Raw genomic sequence first — 21,139 nt, 5'->3', positions numbered from 1 at the left:
GTTTCAAATTCAAATTCAGTCAAAACAGGATAAGAACATTTGCATACATAAAATAGGACGTTATGCAAATTTAAGTTCTAAGTTTCAGTCAGATCAGCCAATTGGCAAGATGCACCTACAGGTTATTCTAGTTATTCTATCTTCCCAAAGATTGATTTTTCCTTTTTTGTCCAACTTTTTCGCCAACTCGTGTTCTTTGTGTACTCGCCTGTGAAATTGCTCGGTGTTTGCATTAGTCATTGTTCCACATTTTTATAATAGGCATACACTAGTCATGTGACACTGATTTTTGGAAGTATCTATATGATTAGAGGTCACATCGCGGTAGTAATTGGTATGAACTATCACAGCTGCAACAATGTTGTCACAACCAAAATCCTCAGGTATATGGTTAAGAATTTTCAAATTATCAAAAATCCAAGACACTGCTGATGACCGTTTAATCTCAAATAAAAATCTCTCAAATTGATGACCAAATTTGCAGAGAACATTTGTATAGAAATTTGATTCGAAAATACAGGGTGAAATTCAACAGTAGTAAATTCATCCAAATTCTGAAAAAAAAAAAAAAAGACATGGTACTGCACATCCAGATCGTGTAATACTTTTTGTATGTACATAATTTCAGAGGCGTAGCAGAATTTTAACGAGTCTTAAATATCAGGTTCAAGGACTATCACACCCCAGGAAATTAGGTGCAGCAGTACTATTGGTTTGACAGCAGGTATGCAGAATGCACAAATTTTCCTTGAGCAAAGGCCCATAAGGAAACTACCAGCTCATACGAAATCATTTTTTAAAAACTCACACATTTTAAAGAAAAAAAAAAAAAAAGCTTCCGGGACACACTCAAAAGATTCACACCCAGCGAATTATGTTAGCGGACCAGCTTTATTAAGCTTTACAGCTTTATTCCTGTAACAAACATCAACAAAATGACAAAATGGCCGGGGTTCAATCAACACTTGTTCTCAAGTTTTAACAAATAAAATCAAGAATATCTTCCTACCCCAGTTTGGCCAGTTCAGCAGTCACTAAAACTCACCAAACCGAGCTGGTGGAGAAACGGCGTAAAGCCGGCATGTACTTCCAAGTGGAAGACGAGGACAAATGATGACTAAGCACAGGCCAATGCCACGGCAGAACGTTAAGAATGCTGGAGCGTCATTGAGCGATTAGCACAGGGTCACGGTGCAGCCGGTCAGATCTTCCCAGGGAAGCTTCCGCTCTCAATCTGCTCGTCCCATTTGCTGACCTGGAAAAAGGCAGAGGCACAGTGTAGAGCACAAAAACAACTCAAAACAAGTCTGACTGCAGGTGAGGATCTCCTACTGAATCATAGGGTGTGAACTAGAAATATGGTTTCGGCAGATTCAGAGATGTACAAGATATAAGTGCCCTCCGTAATGCTTGGGACAAAGAGCCATCCTTTATTTATTAGCCCCTGTACTCCACAACTTGAGATTTGTTATTAATATATATATATATATAAATAACAAATCTCAAGTTGTGGAGTACAGGGGCTAATAAATAAAGGATGGCTCTTTGTCCCAAGCATTACGTCAGATTTTGATGGAGCATTTTTATACATTTTTGGTGTCATACAATATAGTTGTCGGCTAAATGGCTTTAAGTCATCAATATTCCAAGGTATCAAATGAGCCTCAAAACAGTGCTGCTGTCAGATATGCAGTATACATAAAAATAATAGTTTAATTATTTAAATGAAATACTACTTATTTAAATGAGCCTCCCAGTATGTTCTGATTGTACGGCACAGTATATTCAGCACCATATTGTCTTCAAGTACAACAAAATGAAGAATGCACATGGGAAGACCTGCTTTCATGGGAACAAAAACAATGTCACAGATTTTTAGTAATGTGATGTTAGTCAGATGCTTTCTTGCCATTTTGTCAACTGCTTTACATAACAAGCCAAATACTTGTGAAAAGTTTGCCATTCATGCCTTGCAGCCAAAAATAAAATCGAAGCAGCCAATGTCATTTTACTCTACAGAGAGATGCATGTCAAAAGCATTGTTGACAGTCCAATGCACTCCAAAATGAACAGTCATATCATTTTGAATGTTTACAATGACACACAGTATGCGTGCAACAGAAAATCTGGGTAGACACGTGTCCTACACCAGTCTCGCACAGTGATTATGTGATGTCACAAACACCTATTTTATTATTAATACTGTTAAGATCGTAACATGTTTACACACCCAGCTCATTGGACAAAGACTCTTGTAGACCCTCTGATACCAGTCACATGGAGCTACATCCTGGCCTTTCTCTGAGAGAGCCTTGTTACACCTGTGGAAGTCTGAGAGAGGAAATGGGAGGGTTCATACAGAGGACACATCTGGATATGACACAGAACATGCCACCACAGGCACCTACGCACACTCTCACTGACCGGACACTACGGCAGAGACACAGCAGACACTCGAGTACACAAAAGTGCACTCCTACATTACAGAATTAGTCACAGAGAGATGCACCATCACAACACCGACCCATAAAGTCACAGTCAGTTCTTGTTGAGGCTAAAAAGAAGACGTGATCAATTGAATCATAAAGCAAAGTAAATGGATAACAAGTCAACAGCACACGTGCATACCGCGTGCGATTCTCACATACATATACAGTGGTCACCACCACTGGTTATAAATAGCCATGAGAAGGAAAAGCCCTGAGGCACATTGTGTCTAAATATTGAAATATTGACACTTGCCATTTTTTATATGCTATGGTGGGACAACAAAGCAGACGAATATACTGGGAGTTGTAGTCGAACAACTTCTACTGAAAATGGAAGTTATCCAGTTTCAGAAGTGTGATAATTTCTTGGTGACATACACTTGGTGACTTAATTATGGTCATCACATTTTGTGCACGTTTTGCAGTTGTGCAAGCAGCTAGCTTGCAACCAAATTGTCATCTACACAACTAACATCCCAAAGTAGGGAACAGAATCACCTGCTGCATATTACATTAATTAAACCAGAAAAAGCTGTCATCAGAAACCTTTGTTGTCCGCTTTCCCACCATTCACATACTTAAATGTTAACAGACAAAATAATCCAAGTTTAGAATACAAAGATCAACAAAAGCACTGAGGACACATCTGAAAAAAGGCTTTTGTTACCATTTCACTACACATCATCTCTCACTAAGCTAAAGAGTTAAGCATAAGCTGTGAGTTAAGATAAGTCTTATGTGGTCACTAGGCAGCACTGAAACTAAATTTGTATAGTTGAATAAATATATATAGTTGAAATAATGCAGTTTTCAATCAGGATGGAAAACAATGGCTTGTCACAAACATCAGTTAGTGACTAGAACCCCAAATCGCAGGTTTACCAAGGTAGTTTTGGAAGCAGTTGCGGGTCTGGTTCGTATTGGGGAAACGGGCATCAAAGGGAGCGGTCCTGTAGTTCTTGATCTTCTCCTGCATTGCTTCAGCCATCTTCAGATTTAACAGACTGTAGCTGATAACGTCTGAACAGCAGCAAACATACAGACTCGAATTAGGCTACCGAACATGATCCACAGGATACCGGACACAGCCACTTATTTTACGTTAACATACATATTCACGCTTTTCATGTACACACATACATTCAGAGAAAGTGCCTAAATTAGTGCTAATACACTAACAGATACCAGTAAGTTAACAGTCAAGGCATTAAGAACTTCAGAGTTACAAGAGTAACATTAGAAAGCAGGGCGAGAAATGCGACCACCATCGGAGATAAGTTTTGGTAACAAAGTTCTTCGCCAAGCGCACACTGAAGGAATAGTTGTCCAACATTGTCAACATGAATAATACATCATAGCCATTATCCTTAGCCAGGTTTAACTTTGAGTGGTTAGAGCCACGTTAATCAGCCTATTTTGCTATCCTAGCGAATTAACAGTTAGCTACAATACACTTAATGCCTGCTAGCTAACCAGCTGATGTTACCTATGTTTAGCTCAGTAGAGGTGACATCCGGCCATCCCGACGTAAAACTGGCCGTGAACCAGCTAGCTATCTAGATTAGCCACCAGGTATCATAGCACTGCGTAATCCACAACGTAGTGACAAGCATCAACTTGGGTGTATCAACATGAAACTCGTTCCATCTAATATTAGCTAGCTAAGCTTAAGCATCCTAGCTGGGTAAAAGTAGAAAACAAACAGGTTAAGTTAACGCGCAAACAATTTAGATGAAGCCTTCACCTTTGCCACTGGCATCATAACAACATGTACTGTAGTAAAGGGTTTGACGTGTTGTGAAAGGTTATTGTATTAATGACTAACCAACATTAGATTACCAATTCATAAGCAAAGCTAAATATCCAAAATAACATTTAACATTTAGCTTGAAGCGAGCTAACGTAGTTAAGACACCACAACATTCAACTGGCTGGTTAGCTAGCTATAAATAGCTATGTCACTTTCTGGCGAGTATTGCTTTAATATCGAACAATAGTCGTTAGATTCCATACAATCTCTATAAGGAATGTTTCTGAATACTTATAGGCAAACATTTTCTTAATATATAAGAGTAATCAAAAGTAAATACGCATTGTGGCCTACCTCGCAAATATCCCTCTACCGTCCTTTTGATATGATGTCCTCTGAAGGGTAATTCAGCGAGCAGCATGCCGGGATGCTGGAGGATAAGGAAGCAGTGTGTTGTGGGATAAGGCGGGGCATAATAATAAAGCGGCCCGTTTTCGAAATACAAAACAAAATATGTACTACACAGTTAAAATGTATATATTTTTAAAATGTGCGTGAATGCATGCAGGCTCACACACAGCATGCACATATAAAATAAGTATTTAAAAAATACATAAAATCAGTAATACAAACATTTTACAATATACCACCATAAAATTCAGCAACTACAGACATACATACATTTTTATTATCTGACCTGCTGCATAACACTTCCTCCAAGGTCAATGAAAGGAAGGATAGTTGTTATTATATTTTATTTCTTTTTATCTCTGTTTCTCTCCACAGGGGGTGGCAATTTCACCGAAAATAAGACAGCATTCCAGTGATCTCAAATGCCTCAGATTTCTCATGGGAAATTGGGCAAATTCAGTAAGGATTATGAGAACACTGCTTTATCATTCATGACAGTGGTCATAATAACAGGGTTTAGCCTTGTTTAGCCTTAATATCAGCAACCAATTCAGACCTAAAGAAACCAGGTGTGGTGAGTTAACTGTAATTAACTGCATTAATCAATTAAGTGCTGAGTAACAACAAAAGGCAGCACACCCTGCTGCTCTCCAGGACCTGGAGTGAGGACCACTGATTCATGACTAACACAGTTCTGGCTAATAACAGATTATTGAGAGATAAGCTGAAGGATATTTGGAGATCAAGAGACATAAACAGAGCTATTCTTCAGGCATACTGGATATTTTAGGGTGTTTGTCTACTTGTCTGCCTGTCTGAGCATGTACATAAATGCCATTCTGAACTTAATTATTTTAATTAGGCCTATATTTATTGGCCCATTAAAATGTCACATGTAATCTTACCAAACAAAAGCTGTATTTATGTGATTTATCATGAAGAAAATGGTATTTTGTGAGTTAAGATAATGGACAGGCATTCCAGTCCACATAGTATAAATAATATTTGTGCACCAATGGACATGGACTAGAGTAGTATATCTTAATATCTACACTCACACAAAGACACATTGACACACATTCATTCCTGTCTTTTCCTGGCACTAAGTTCCTGCTTGGGACAAGGTCAGAGGTCACAGGTGTCCCTCTCTTGCTCACGTCCTGCCTCTCATTATGCCTTCTACTGCCTTTTTGAGGATGTGGTCACCATATAAAACACTTATTTTGCTACCGTGAATAGATTCTTATTATCAAGTATTGTCAGTACAATATCTACCCTATTTACAGGTACAATATGTAAGATTTTTGTGTTAAAACATTGTTACAAGACTATTGTAAATCCCTTCCTATAATTGAAAAAGGCTCACTGACATGTTGACTCACCCTCTGCTTGTGTTTATTGTCCTTAAATTCGGGTTTCAAAATATGCAGTTGACGGGCCGGCACTCTGTATCAAAACATTGTATGGCTGTACAATAAGCTCATTGGTTCAAGCTCATTGGTTGAAAATTGGTTCTAATTGCCACAGCCAATGGTGTTTCAACATCAGCATGTTCACAGATAAGGGGTGGGATAAACAGTGTTGTGGTTTGGGCGTGTTTGTTGCTGCAATTCCTCTCTTGACTGTCAGAAGTCCAAAATTACCTATTGTACCTTTAAAGTGAAAATATAAACAGTGATTTAGCAAGTTATTCACATGCTTTTGATCAAGGCTTTTGAAAGCCAAAACATGATAAGGTGATACATGTAACTATATTTAACTTCTTTATTTTTCATACTTGTTAACAATGTATTCCTATTCCTATCTATCAGTGTCCAGAGACATGTAGTTTCAAGTATTTGCATTTTACAATCCTCTCTTTTTCCTTCCAGCAGCTGGAAAAAGAACAGTTAAATCCAGTCAATCCAGTGTCTATTAATTCTCAACGAATTATCTTTGAATCAGTATCGATACTGTAGACCCCAGTCTAAACAGTTTGATTTCAGATACACTGTTTTCTTTCTTTTAGAGTCAGGGTTGATATAACGCAGTTTGTATGCTGTATTGACCTCACCAACTCCTGCTCCCCCTCTCATTCAGGATATAGGTGTTGTCCTGTGAGAAGGAAGGAAATTCTGTTGCTAAGAACAATGGGCCTGTTTCTCTATGTATAGACACAGGGAGAAGGAACAAATGAGTGAACACAAGGAAAAGACATAGATGGAGACAGCTGATACATAGACCTTGAAAAGCAAGCAAAGATTTTTATTATATTGGTTTTCATATAAATAAGGATATATTCCAAAGCGGAGCGAAATAAGAGTGTGAAAGTGCATGAAAGGACAAGAGAAATTCAGAGCCATTTTGAAAGTGAGGACCATGATCTGAGGAATAAAATGTCTAAGCAATAAAATGAGCTTCTTTTCTTGGAAAAAACTAAAGATACATTATTAAACAAGCAGAAAATAGCTTGTGTGCTTAAGATAATTCGTGCTTCGACAGACATAAATAAACATAACAGACATAAGTTACTAGCTGCTGAAGGATTTTGGTAAAAAAGCCAGATATTGAAAAAGAAAAAACAATTGTGGGTAAGTACAATTTTCAAGACATTTCTATGGATAAAGTATATTCGTTTGCATGGCATAATTGTAATCTTTTAAATAATTTTAATTATCTAAAGACTGTTTAAAATATGAATTATGGATAAGCTGTTTGAATCATGTGACCCTTAATAGACTAATAATGCTGTTATGAGATTAAGGATAGCTAACATACAATTTGTTCTATATTTGAGATAAGGGTACTTATTAGGTATGCATGTTTTATTGTTTTATAGTCTGGAAAAATCATGCATATTCTTCCAATGTTGATCTTGGGGATGCTCCATTCAAGATTTCCACACCATATTTTTTGAAGACAATTTTGCTTAAAAGATCTCAGAATTTGACACATAATAAAGACAATATGTGATTACATAATTGCATGGAAAATTATAACCTCATCTTGAGATTTGAATTGACCTTATCTGACCCATTTGAAACTTGGAGGGCAATAATTTCAATTTTTATTTGTGGCTTTTGTCTAACAGGCCCACTTTTGTATTGAGTAAAGTATGACAAATATTAAATTGGAATAAAATGGCATTATGTTGCCTGAACCTGGTAGACCATCAAAATGCAGATTTAATGATTTGGCATCTGATTGTGATCTGCACTAAAACAGATAAGTACATATTAGCAGGCTGGGCATGGCTTATGGACAAAGAAAATTGATATTCTGCTCTCTGTTACAGGTTAACACTGTGCTCACTCTGACCATTTTTAGCCCAACTCTGCTAAGCCAACCTTTGACTGCTTATACTAAAATAATACGACAATTTGACATACAGAACTTGTGCCCGATATGTTGAAGCTTTCAGGAATGCCATTTTAGGTGCAGATAGTCTTTATTTGTTTGGTATGCCCAGGATGGCATGTCCCGACCATTTGTACCATAAATGAACCAGCATTTATATGAGCTTTACTGCCTCTCTCACTCTCATTTCTTCCTCTTTCAGATGGAGGGGTCCGAGAGCCCTCGCTTCAGGAAGCTACATTTCCCTGTGGGTCTGTGGATAAATTCTCCCCGAAAACACTTTGCCAAACTGGGGGCTCGTTGGCCCAGCGCAGTGTCTGTAAAGTCAGTTTGTATTTCCGTTCAGCCGTAGCCTTCAGCTCCTCTTTCCATCATCTCTGCTTTTCCTTTGGGGGTGGTCGTGCTGTACAAAGGGTGGCAGTGTTGTACAATGGTTTGGGAATAGAGCTTGTACCGAGCAGGTTCAGTGCCCAGATGGAGCTGTTGTACCATTGAGTATCCAGCTCTATAAATGGATAGCATGTAAAAAAAAAACTTTTTTTCACTCTGGTGGATAAGGATGCCTGCTAAGCAAATATTTAACACAAATAACATCATATGTCCTTTCTTTTTAATTCCAGTAACTAATTACAGTCAGGTCCATAAATATTTGGACATTGACATGAGCCTCAAACCCTCATGCTGATACAGTATTAAACACATTTGTTGGCTAAATGGCTTTAAGTTGTAAGGGGTCCATGGTATCAAATGAGCCTCAAACCATCATACTGTTGTCAGATATGCAGCAGATATGGATGGATCACTTCAAGGGTTGTTTCTATTGAATAACAATTATTCAATAGAAACAACCCTTGAAGTGATCCATCCATATCTGCTGCATATCTGACAACAGTATGATGGTTTGAGGCACAAATGTGTTTAATACTGTATCAGCATAATATACAGCCGAGTGTAGTCCCACCCCCCCAATTCTCATTGAGATCCATTAAAATGCAAAGAGTTTTAGTATTGCTTGTAGGACAACCTGAAAATAAGATATCCGGACTCTGATGATGCTGATAGGTCACGGACATCAGGAAGTCATAGCATGAAAAGGAAATGCCACCAAGTATTAAAAAAAGACAAATTATGATTATGTTAAATTATCAAATCATTTTTGAGCCCCTGAAATTGGGGGGGACAATGTACTATAAAAAGTACTATAATTCTTGTAATTCTGGTAATTGTTCACCAGATTTAGATGTAAATACCCTCAAATACCCTTATTCATTTCTTACTTCCAACTCCAATATCCTGTGGTTGACAGGTAAAATAACAATAACTTTGTCAATGTCCAAATATTTATGTACCTGACTATATTATTTGTGTTAATTACCTATCAATGTTCCCAGAGAAAATAGAATTGCCTGTTATCAATACCTACCAACCCCCCAGTCACACACTAGCAACCACCAAGCAACACCCTAGCAGCCACCTAGTGACAGCCTAGCAACCACCTAGCAACACCCCAGCAACGCCCTATTAAGACCTTAGCAACTACCTAGCAACACCCTAGCAACCACCTAGCAACACCTTAGCAACCAACTAGCAACGCCCAGTCACACTCCGTATTTTCTTTAGGTAATGCACATCTCTAGTTCTAAATAATCTCTGCCTCTCTCTCCCCCCTCTCTCTCTAGATCAACCACCAGCTCAGATGCTGCTTCTCTGCACGAGGCTCCCTCTGCTCCTTTATCCTCCCTCTCTCTCTCCACCCCTTCTCTGGCTCCCCCCTCCCCTTCCCCTTCTCCCTTCCTCCGCCCCCGTCCTGCTGCCCCTCAGTCCCGTGCCAAACGCCTGTCGCACCTCTTCCTAAGGGGCAGGTCGAACAGTGACCGCGACCGGGCGGTCGGGGAGAGGGAGGTTTGGGCACACTCCTCTGCATCTTCCTCCCACCACTACCTGCCTCCTGCCTCCTCCACTGCCCCAGGGCTCATTAAGATCTATGGAGATGCCCTCTCCAGTGGGGCCAACTACAGGAGCCTGCTGGCCAACATCCACTCCACCGCCCACCAGCTCATCTCGCAGGTCATCACCCGTTACACTGAAAGAGAAAGGGAGGGAGAGAGTGAGGATGGGGGTGAGTGCATCATCTGCTAAGGTGCATAAAATGGGAATCGATAATATATCACGTCTATGAGTCTTTGATGACATGAGTGGTAGGTAACAGACCTGAAATAAGTAATTGCTTTGGATTCAAAGACTTTTCTAGCATTATTGAGCTTTTCTGGTGTATTGGAATGTATGAAAATACTCTCAAAAATTGGCTCAATTGCACCAGGCAAGAGTAATCGACCAAAGATAAGTAATTTAATCCAAAACAATTATGTACTTGACCCAGGTCTGGTTGGCATTAGTGACTGTTATTCACCGACGATTAGGTAATGATCAATTGTGTGGCATTTGATTATAAAATAAAATAAATGTTTTCCCAAAATTCTCAATTCCAATGCGTGTTTAGACAGTTACATTCATCCTTCTGTTTGGATTAATAGCCATTAAATTCTTTCACCTGCTAATCTTTATGACTCCTCCCATCTCCTCATCCCAGCTTTCCACAAACCCAGCCCTGATGAGTTCCTCCTGTGTGATGTCATTGGGAAACCCACCGTACAGCCCGACGGGGCCGTCCAATGGGAGACAGAGTGTCGGAGGGGTGTGGCCTCGTGGGAACGCCCCCTGCTTCTGATTGACATGTGGAAGCCAAAGGAGGGGTTTGAGCGACGTTTCGAGATCCAGAGAAAGGACGACTATGAGAGGGAAGAGAGGACAAAAGAGAGGGAACGAAAGAGAGATGGGGAGAATCACGCAGGTAGGCCACGGACCACACGATCTGATCAGATGTCAGTCTGGGTAATTCGATTCGCTCACGGTCACGTCCATTCTGTAATGTTTCTGTATCTGTCCTGTCTGTATTAGTGTTTATTCTTGTTATTTATGCATTATCATGCATCCCTGGTTATTGTTTGCCATTACAGTTTCTCATTTGTGATCCCCTATTATGTCTATTATGCCTGAATGCTTACCAGCCGAGTCACTTCCCTGTATGGGTGTCTCACTATTTGGGTGTTTACAGTAGTTTTCGGGATTTCAACATTCCTTCCAACCTCGCAGTTCTTACTTCTCGCTTCTCTCGGTAGTTAAATGTTGTAAAGCGCTATTCTTACTAACTACTAACTTACGTAACACATTCTTGCATTTGATTGGTCAAAATGTCTTCCGCAGTGCCGTGGAGGCGGAGCCGCATGTCGTCGGGTGGAGGAACAGAAGAGACGGAGCGTGGCCACCGGGCGAGGAACTCGGAGCTACGGAGGAGCATCAGCGACATGAACCTGAGTCTGCGCCGTCGCCAGGGGCAACACGCCGGCAATGACAACCGCCGCCCCAGCAACCCCACCAGCACCGGCAACAGTGGAGGGGCCCAAGATAGAAAGAACATCATAAGCATGATAGCAACAGATTCAGGAGAGGTGAGACAGAGAGGGGGGGGGTAAATAAGAGGAATGTTTATACCGTAGCGTGGACTTTCATTACATATGTGGGGTCCTTGCATGGGCCACCAAATAACGTAGGGATTTTACTCTCTGCGTGGTTTTACTCTATATTTACATATGCGAAAGACGGCGAATCAAGTCACGTAAAAATATACGGCTAACAGAATACATTCAAATGATAAGACAAATAAGACTAAGCTTACACTGGCTATGCCTGCAAATGCTTGTTAGTCTTACTGAGTCCATACGCATTGCTGGATCCAAAAGATGTGCTGTCCTCGTAGATGTGGCGATGATAATGCGACCTGTTGTCCTCGGCAGATGCGCAGAGCTGGGATGTTCCCGTGGGGTGCGTGTTGTCGTCTGGTCCGTTTTCCGGGTGGAAAAGTTTGTTGCTGTGGTTTGCAGTTGTTAATCTGATGTAGTGTTCTGCGTACACCAGCTTCCACTCGCTAAAGGCCACTAAGTTACCGCGAGGTCAACTAGGTGTGTAGGGCCTGGTGGTGTGCTGTGTAGAATTCAGCCTCTGTCCGAGTATCAGAGCAGATGAGAATTATCCTGTGGGATTGTGGGAAATGTGGTTCCTACACATAAATACCAAGCCGTGTACCTTGTCTTGCAGGTGACGGGGTCAAAGGTCGGAGTTGAAAGGGACAGGAGACCCCAAAGGCATGAGGAGGAGAATGATGCTTGTGACCTGGAAGTGATGTCACAGAGCCTGATTCTTCCGCCCACGGACCGCCCTTACTTCCTGCTGCTGCAGGGATACGACCAAAGCAAGGCTAGACTTGCTGTTAATCATACTTAACACATTACAGAATACCTGTATAGTCCTAATCATTGCATACCATCGTTTCATACCTCGAGAGGGAATGTTTTTATACCACTGAGATTGTTCACATAATGTGAATTTCAAAACAACCTTACAATACACAATACATCCAAGCATAACACACAAAATACAATAAACTGAAGTTTACTTCAAGCCTCTATGTAAAATGATCTCATACAGGCTTCAATTGTTAAATTTTAAAACAGCACAAATGGTATCTCCACATTCTCTGCGACTTAAGATTTAATCAGTTGAATTATCAAAACTCGAGCACTCAGGCACTAACAGACTAAGAACAGCTGCATTCAGATATGAACAGCCTCTTATTGTAGCTACTGTACTCAGATACCAACAGACCCACACCTACTCTGTCCAGATGCTAACAGAGTCTCTTATCTGTGCAGGACTTTGTGCTGTACATCATGACTGGCCATACACATGTCTTTGGGAGGAAGCCCTTGCCAAGGGACAGAGAGAAGGACAGAGAGAGAGAGAGGAAGGGGAGGAAGCAGCTGAAAGTAGATACCTTCCTTTCAGCCCCTGACCTACTTATCCGTCACCTACTGGTCAGGAGAGATGCTGCCCTGCCTGGTCAAGATGCCAAACACGGTACCTGCTGCAGTACTTGCCATGTGCGCAAAGTATTAGGAATGCGGTGTGAATGTGCCCCATGGTGACCCCTCCCTCCCCCTCTCTCCCGCCCAGCTCTCGTGCGGCCCTTCCGAGGCGGTGCCGTCAGTCACAACGGGGTGGCGCTGTACAGGGAGGCCGAGCTCAAGCCGGGAGACCTGCTAGGTTTGGGAGGCCACTTCCTCTTCCTTTATCGCGACCCCCGCGTGACCCCCAGCCCGGCGCCTGCCTTGCCTTTCCCGTGGCAGCAGGATTCCTCGACACCCTGCTGCCCGGGGAGTGTGGTGGACAGACAGGAGGTTCTGCGCCAGTACCTCGGGTCCACTGACGCTGTGCTGAAGTTTCACCCCAGACACGGCGATGCCCTGCTGCAGGTGAGCACATCACGGTGAAGCCACTCACCCTCTGACCAGATCGTCAGGCGTCATTCTCACCCCCCACAATCGGATGCTTGTGAGTGTGGTTTCCGTTTTTTGATGCACTGCATTTCTTTCTTCTTTAAAATAGCATAATATGGGAAACATAGAAATTCAGAAATATTTAACGTGTCCCCCACAATTCTGGACAATTTACGCATCGGACACATTGAACGGCTTGTAGCGTAGTGGTTAAGGTACATAACTGGGACACGCAAGGTTGGGGGTTCAATCCCCGGTGTAGCCACAATAAGATCCGCGCAGCTGTTGGGCCCTGCAAGGCCTTTAACCCTGCATTGCTCCAGGGGAGGATTGTCTCGTCTAATGCACTGTACGTCATTCTAGATAAGAGTGTCAGCCAAATGGCATTAATGTAATGGATCTTTGATCTGATTGGTTATTGCACCACTTTGGGGTCAAAAGTGTCATGCTCCCTGTGACTTGCAGTCACACCCCCCCCCCCGCCAAAATACCAGAGGTATGTGCATAATATGAGGAGGTTAATTCCAAAGCACCCACTCCTGTAAACATATGGATGAGGATTACGGGAAAGCAGGAAGAATAATCTTTCACAACCACTTTCACAACCACTCAACAACTATAGTCAGCAATCTGCAGCTGATCTCCCCCCCCCCTTCCCAGACAATCAATCATCTGACCACTCCACCCAACTGCCAGTAAATGAATTCCTGCCTTTTCCTCTGCTACACAGTACGTTACAGTAGCTCAGCCTAGATTGTCCAGTCCTGAGCAGCTTGGCCAGTGCAATAGGGTAGTTGGAAGTGAATAGGAGATTACAGGTCTGGTGAGACTCTTCTTGCCAAGTTACATGTTGAATCCTGAAGGCTCACTAGGCTGAGTAAGGCACTTTCTTTCTGTTTCTGTAGCAAACAGCAAACCACTGTACGTAACCCCCCCTCTCTACTTATCTCTCTCAGGAGATCATGTCAAAGAACTCCTCTCCTGATGCAGGGTGTGGGCCTCTAGCGCCTGCGTACCTCCTGTCCGTTATGATCGACTACGCCTCCAAACACCTGGATCCTGCACTCATTCCTCAGCTACTGCTAAAATCAGCCAATCAAATCAAAGCTACAGTCTGGGTGAACCAATCAAAATATTTTGCTATATATTTATAGATGTCTATAATCCAATAACTTTCTCAACACGTCGTCAAATCAGTTATTTCAAGTAACAGTTTTTGTATTGCATGTATTTTCAAGTGGGTGTTAATGTTTTACTATTATTGGTACGTGTAGGTAACTGAACTGAATATCCAGGATGGGTGGGGGGCTCATAAGGCCTGAACTAAACAGTATACTTTGGTCTACAAATAAGGCAGGGCCACAATAATTTCCACAGGTGCCAGAATTTTGTGCTACACCCATGCCAGTGGTGACAGCAGGGACACATACTCTTCTTCCTGGTGGTCACTGTCTTGCTTGGGTCTCACAAATTTGTGAATACGTCACTTCTGTTAGCTTGGCTTCCCTGAAAAGGGGCTTAAATGGCTTTGAGAAAAATCTTGTTCTTTGTCAGTCTGTATATTTTTCTAGAAAAATCTCTTTAAACACTTTTCTTTGCAGGAAAACATTAAAGAATTTGGGGAGAAGCATCCCACACAAAAGTAAGAACTTGTGGTGCAATGTTATATTTCACATGTACATGCACAGCTATGTTCATTTGATTCCAATCATTCTAATGTTGAAGTTTTTTACCTTTATTAATTGTCTATGTTGCACAACACTGTTTTAGAAGTACATTTAACTTCTACATTAACCGTACGTGTGTGTGTCATACTGCTGCAGCTGATGCAGTTAATTGAGGTTTGGCATATTATATAAGTTGTGGAATATATGAAATAATTTGTGGAATATATGTCATCTAGTCCTACCGATCAGGAAGGGGAAGTGAGCACACCAACCATACAGAAGGTGTCTTCTGACCTTCGACCGCTGATGTTCTGGATGTCCAATGCCACAGAACTTCTAAACTTCTTCCAGGTCAAAGTAGAGGCCATGGAGAAAGAATGGGAATTTGAGGGTGAGATCGAGAAACTTAACTGTTCTTTTCCTGTAAATTGTTCAGGAATTTCTATTTCCAATTCCAACAGATTGTTTTCTTTCTCAGTTGAAAGGGGAGTGTTCTAAGAGTGTGTTTGTGTCTGTTTTATGTCAAGATGTCCTTGTCTCCTTGTCTTGTTCCATTTGTCTCGACAGGACCATGACTTTTATGAATCGGTAGATGGCAAATAATAATTCTAACAGATACTGAATAGGGAGTAGAACATAGTTCTAGTTCTGTAGTTGTATTAATTGATTTATATTCCCTTTCACAGCTCCAGGTGACCCTGTTTTGTCAGCTGACATGGATACCTGCTCTGAAGCCCTGGCGCAACTTGATGATGTCATAATGCACACCTTCCAGCAGTGTGTGTACCACTTGACTAAGGTGGGGGGATCTAAAATGGATGATCTCACATTCATTCCCAATGTCCCAACCTATTCCTGGAAAGTGAAGCCACCCACAAAACAACGCACTGTGCACGTGCCCTTCTGTTTTCATGGTCAGTTTCCAATGAACTTACCATCTGTTCCCCATCTCCCTTTCAGACACTGTATTCCCTCCTTCCAGCTCTGTTGGACACAAACCCGTTCTCCAGTGAAGAGAAGGGGAAGGACGCAGATGAGGTAAAGGAGGAGGGAGGGAGTGAGGGTGGTGGAGAAGAGCGGGAAGATGATGCGTCTTCTCTCCCTCCCACTGTCGCCGGTCTGGTGGATGTGTACCGGCGCTCCCTCGCGCTCTCCCGAGAGGCTTGCCTCTCCCCTCCGCTCACCTCCCAGACGTTTGGATATCTCTTCTTCTTCACCAACACCTCCCTGCTCAACACTCTGCTGGAGAGAGGTGAGGGGAGATGGGTGACAGGCGTGGTAGTCTAAGCAGTTGGCCTTTGTACTCATAACTGTGGAGTTATGGCAAGTATGCAGCAGCTCATTCCTTATCTCTGTTTACTTATAAACATTCTTCAACAATGAGCTACTGTCGCCCTCACATCCCAGTGTGTCTGTTTTTGCACACTGGCTTTCAGAAGAGTAAAATATGCATCTCTGCTCTGCCTCTCTGCCTCAGATGGGTTGTTCTCCTGGTCGCGGGCAGTTCAGATTCGCACAAACCTGGACCTGGTCCTTGACTGGCTGCAGGGTGCGGGATTAGGTGACATCGCTTCTGAATTCCTGAAAAAGCTGTCGATCACTGTCAACTTCTTATGCATCCCAAAGACCCGCCTCATCCAGGTGAGACCAACAGAGGGGCAGCCTAGCCAAGGATATTTGGAATAATAAGCATAGTGTGTTTCTCTATGCCAGCTTTCCCTTTTTTTGCCTCTGAGATCAAGAATGTGGCAGAGTCAATGATGATACCATAACCATTTCCACTCCTTTTTCAGTCGTCTTGGTCTGGACTGCAGGAAGACTATGCCTTACTAAGCCCCTCCCAGCTCCATCATCTTCTGACACATTATAAACTGGGACCTGCTAGAGCCCCGCCCACTTCCTGGGCCCCACCCCCTGAGACAGAACTTGGTGGAGGTGAAAGCAATGTCTGACTGTTTTGTCAACAACAAATCTATTTCAGTGTGAATGTTTCCAACTTTTTAATTTTATATTTTGCTTTCCTTTTGTACCAGATATTTTTGAAAGCTTCCTGGATCATCCCCCTCTAATCTTGCCCAATGAGACACCTCGACTGGACCTTACTCAGCCAATTCCGAGTCCTGAACTTCAACAGGAAGTGACACGCCTGCGCAGTTTCCTGTGGGGACTTGATCAGGATGAGCTTCCAGCCAATCAAAGGACAAGGCTATAAGACAATTATCCAGCACTGATAGGCATAGCAGTTGACTGAATTGAGGAAGGGAGAACATTATTTTTGAAGGCTCGTGCCAGTAGTAAAAATATGTTTTCATTTCAGGAGTGATATTTGTTATTCAGACAGGACTCTCTTAAAATGCATAATATTTTCACATGAAAAGAAGAGAAAGAGAAAATAATATAATATGAAAAAGATACTTAAACTGAAAAAAATATGAACTGCTTTGGACATGATTGTGAAATGTTAACAGTATCTAGACCTATATATAGCCCACTGTTAATAAATAAACACACTTTATTTTGATTGTATTTCACTCACTTGTGAATTTACTTACACAGAATGAATAAAAATGTATTATTAATTTAGCGGCAACATGTTTTTTGTAACACTTTATGGATCTGCAAAACTTCAAAATTACATAACCTCCTGAAGACGCAGAAGTACTCTATCAATACCATGAACATCTGCTCATTCAATGAGGTTTACACAACATATACATGTGTTTTGGCGGCACAGTTCCTTTATCGAAATTGTGAAATGTTAAAAATTCAGTGTAGTCCCTGTAGGTGGCGCAAAAGCAAAACTCTTTTCCAGGGTCATGTTTACAGTTAAAAAAAACTGGATTGGATTGGATTGAATAGTCAGAGTAAAATCTATGTATTGGCAATTTATTGATCCAAAATATTACATAAAACGGCCCTGAACATTTGGTGTATATTGCCTCATTTATGTTGCTTTCACAAAAGGCAATTTTGTGTTATTACATTTCTTTTTAATAAACTGCATATCTCATTAGCCTAACAGATGCTTTTCTGAAATTTCGCAAAACATCCTTTGTTAATCAATGAGGTAAACACGTCCATGTTTTATGGACCCGCATGTCGGAATTGTTTTCCAACTCCAATGGAGCTCCATGTCCTGTTACCTCGTGTTTGTCCACAGTTCTGTTTGTCTCAGCTAGGTAATGGCTTTGTCAACGGCTACCATGACACGCTCACTTGAACGGATGCACGCACAGACGTGACAAATGAGTTTTCTTTTCTTTTTTTGTTTGTTTTCTTACCGTTTGTGGGGTGACTGTAATTCTCTGGACGCATTTGACGTCACGTTAGTCTATCTTAAATTCAAATGATTGGATTTGTTTTTTCCTTCAAATTTTTTGGCGGGATTCCAAATCTTACTCTCTTCCGGTCAAACTGGCGCAGACAAGTTTACGGTAAAAGCATGCCGTAGCGTGAGAGCTTCTTACATCACTCCTTCTGATTTTCTTAACCCTTACTACCCAGGCACCATCACAAGAAGAAAAGGACAGACGATTTTAGTCACATCAAGTAAGAAACTGAATTATTTAGTGTTGGGCAATTATGAATCATGATGATCACCATTGTTGCTGTTGCCGAGTACATCAATGAAGTGTTTGTGATATTTTAAATCACAAAGTTGTGTATAATGTCTTTGTGGGCTGTGTGGTATCTATTTTTGCTGCAAATGACCCGACCTTTCCAGTAATTCATCACAGATATAGAGTTATAATGTGCAGCTGTTTCTTGGAAAATAGCAATGGGGGGGTCCAGGAACAGGAGCAGCCCAGTGATAGCGGTACAAGCAGAACATACCACAGTTCGTTCCCTGTGCCAGTGTACTGTGAATAGTGTCCAGTCAGCTTACATGTTCTGGTAAATCCCCTTTCTCCCTTCTCTCCCCAGGTGCAATGTTACACACCTGTTGCAGTGGCTCTCTGTAATTAGGATCACACCATTATTATGGGGGGAGGAAGGTGTGTTCAGGAGGGGGAAGTTGGGACAGAGACACAATGGACTGTAGTTATTCGCTCTCCCTCCTTCTATTTTCCCCCATCTTTGAAGTAATGAAAGATTCTTCCTTTCTTCAAAGGGAATCTGTTTCCTACAAAAACAGCTGAGTCAGATAAGAAAAGAGAGAGAAAGAGTGCTGGATAATGCAGTAAACTGTACTACACAAATAGGCCTCATCTGTTCGACAGCCGGTCAGTACATCGTGCCAAACGCACACATCGTGTGGATTGTCCAGTCTGAGGCAGGTTGGCCAGTGAAATAGGGCAGTTGGAAGTGAATGGGAGATTACAGGCCTGGTGATACCCTTCTTGCCAAGTTACATGTTGAATCCTGACAGCTCACTAGGCTGAGCCGCTGTAATGTATGCCAACACCCGAGGCATGAATAACAGGTAAATGAGGATGAAGGGCATTTCTGACTTTCGCAATGGAAAGCACATTAAGGTAGGACGCACAAGAGTGCTGTGGTTTGGCCCTTGCTTCAGGAATATTACTGTGTTTGTTTTGTGAAAGCAAGTCAAACATTTATGTGTATGATAAGATGAGTTCTTAGGAAGGTAAAACACAACTTGTTGTTTTGCGGTTGCCATTTATCTTTGTCTACTGTTCAAAATAAAGGACAGCCTTCCACTAGTTTTTTTTTATCCATTTGTTCCATTGCATTCATTTACTTCCTCCTCAGTCTTTCTCAGAAGGACCCTTTGAATGTAACCATATATCATGTGTCCATACTGACAATCACTGGCAGGGATCTGTCATTGTTATGACAATAAATAACGTGTTATTTAGCTGACGCTTTTGTCCAAAGTAACTTTCTTTTGCTGAGACTAAGCAGGGCACAATCCCCCCTGGAACAATGTGGGGTAAAGGGCCTTGCTCAACAGCTGCATGGATCTTATCGTGGATACACCAGGGCTTGAACCACCAACCTTCCAGGTCCCAGTCATGTACCTTAGCCACTAGGCTACAGGCTTGTTGGCACTAGGCAGATATTTAGCAATTCTGTGGTTTCCAGACTCAGCTGTCAGTCAGGTTTTTGTGGGGATTTCATCCTTCTGCTCCTGTGTTTGATATTGGACTGACACCAACTGAAATGGGGATGCAGAAATGTGCTTAGACAGAGAATCTGGGCCTCCAGAGGCAGCTCTGTGCCTGCAGAGAATGGGAGGGTGAGTGAGAAGCCAGTTTACCCGGGGGGAAATATTGACTTTCTCCCGAGCTAGCGGGGTTACGTCACTGAGACATTATTTATGAAAGAGTCCTGTGATGTCATCTGTGGCAGTCTGAGACTGGCCAGTGTTTGCAGGGGTTTTAGAGCAGCAAGCTGCGAGAAGCAGGGGTCTCTTTTTTCCCCTGACTAAGGCCGTGGGTTTGGAGGGCTCAATGCTGGATTGAGTTTGGTGGTCTGTGTCTTTTTTCTCCCCAGGTCCTGGAGATGTGGGAATGGGCCTGCTTCCGACAGGCCCGGTCTCTGTTGAAGGCCTGTTCCATTTTGCGTCACGATGTTGACTGAGCAGACCCCACACTTTACTTCCATACAGCGCAGCAGGCCTGGGTAACACTGCCCTTTATTTTTAGCTGTAATCTGCCGGCTCTTGTTTATTTAATGTAGCCTCCCTTTGATGGCATAGAAAATTCTTTGGGTTTTTTGTTTTAGCAATTTCACTGCCAGGGCAGGGGTCTTTCCAGTGGTGCTTCTCAGGAAAAATAATATTTGCGCAAATATTCATGCTAAACAAGCTTTTTCCATATAAGAAATGCAAGAATACGCACGACAGGAATTTCTCCATGCTTCGCTTTGATTCTGAAAAATCAGCAGGGGTAATGTACCTGTAGATGACGCTCATTTCCAAATATGTAGATTTTTATGTATTTAAGTTCTCTCAACACCTCAGCATGACCCCAAATCCCCCCCCCCCCCACAACCCTAAACCTAACCCTAACCCTAACCCCCCTCTCCCCTTTCTCCACATTCACTTTGCCCTGCCTTCCAGTGCCCAGGGACGGGTGAACTCATCCGCACATTCACCCGAGCTCTGCTGTGGCTGTTTCAGGGGCTGAG

At 42.1% G+C, this 21,139-nt stretch overlaps 2 protein-coding genes across 2 annotated transcripts; one reads left to right on the top strand and one right to left on the bottom strand.

Annotated features, from left to right (window-relative positions):
- Positions 1 to 872: 872 nt before the first annotated feature.
- Positions 873 to 4,669, bottom strand: LOC133130369 (cytochrome c oxidase subunit 6B1). Its single transcript, XM_061244920.1, has 4 exons — positions 4,594 to 4,669; positions 3,372 to 3,509; positions 2,231 to 2,331; positions 873 to 1,255 (listed from the first exon to the last, which is right to left on the bottom strand). Exons 1-4 carry the CDS (start codon positions 4,658 to 4,660, stop codon positions 1,202 to 1,204), a joined length of 360 nt encoding a protein of 119 aa, XP_061100904.1. The 5' UTR covers positions 4,661 to 4,669; the 3' UTR covers positions 873 to 1,201.
- A 2,145-nt stretch (positions 4,670 to 6,814) lies between these two features.
- On the top strand, positions 6,815 to 17,625 carry rasip1 (Ras interacting protein 1). The gene is made up of 16 exons (XM_061219239.1): positions 6,815 to 7,220; positions 8,189 to 8,310; positions 9,666 to 10,105; positions 10,577 to 10,837; positions 11,251 to 11,495; positions 12,142 to 12,300; positions 12,756 to 12,960; positions 13,057 to 13,355; positions 14,336 to 14,497; positions 14,981 to 15,021; positions 15,283 to 15,437; positions 15,733 to 15,845; positions 16,007 to 16,298; positions 16,524 to 16,687; positions 16,840 to 16,981; positions 17,080 to 17,625. The coding sequence occupies exons 2-16, from the start codon at positions 8,189 to 8,191 to the stop codon at positions 17,256 to 17,258; spliced, it is 2,979 nt and encodes a 992-aa protein (XP_061075223.1). The 5' UTR covers positions 6,815 to 7,220; the 3' UTR covers positions 17,259 to 17,625.
- The last annotated feature ends 3,514 nt before the right edge of the window (positions 17,626 to 21,139 follow it).

The sequence above is a fragment of the Conger conger genome, chromosome 1, assembly GCF_963514075.1.
Source record: "Conger conger chromosome 1, fConCon1.1, whole genome shotgun sequence".
Taxonomy (NCBI): domain Eukaryota; kingdom Metazoa; phylum Chordata; class Actinopteri; order Anguilliformes; family Congridae; genus Conger; species Conger conger.
Note: the sequence above shows the minus strand (reverse complement) of the source record. Positions and strands in the feature narration are given on the sequence as shown.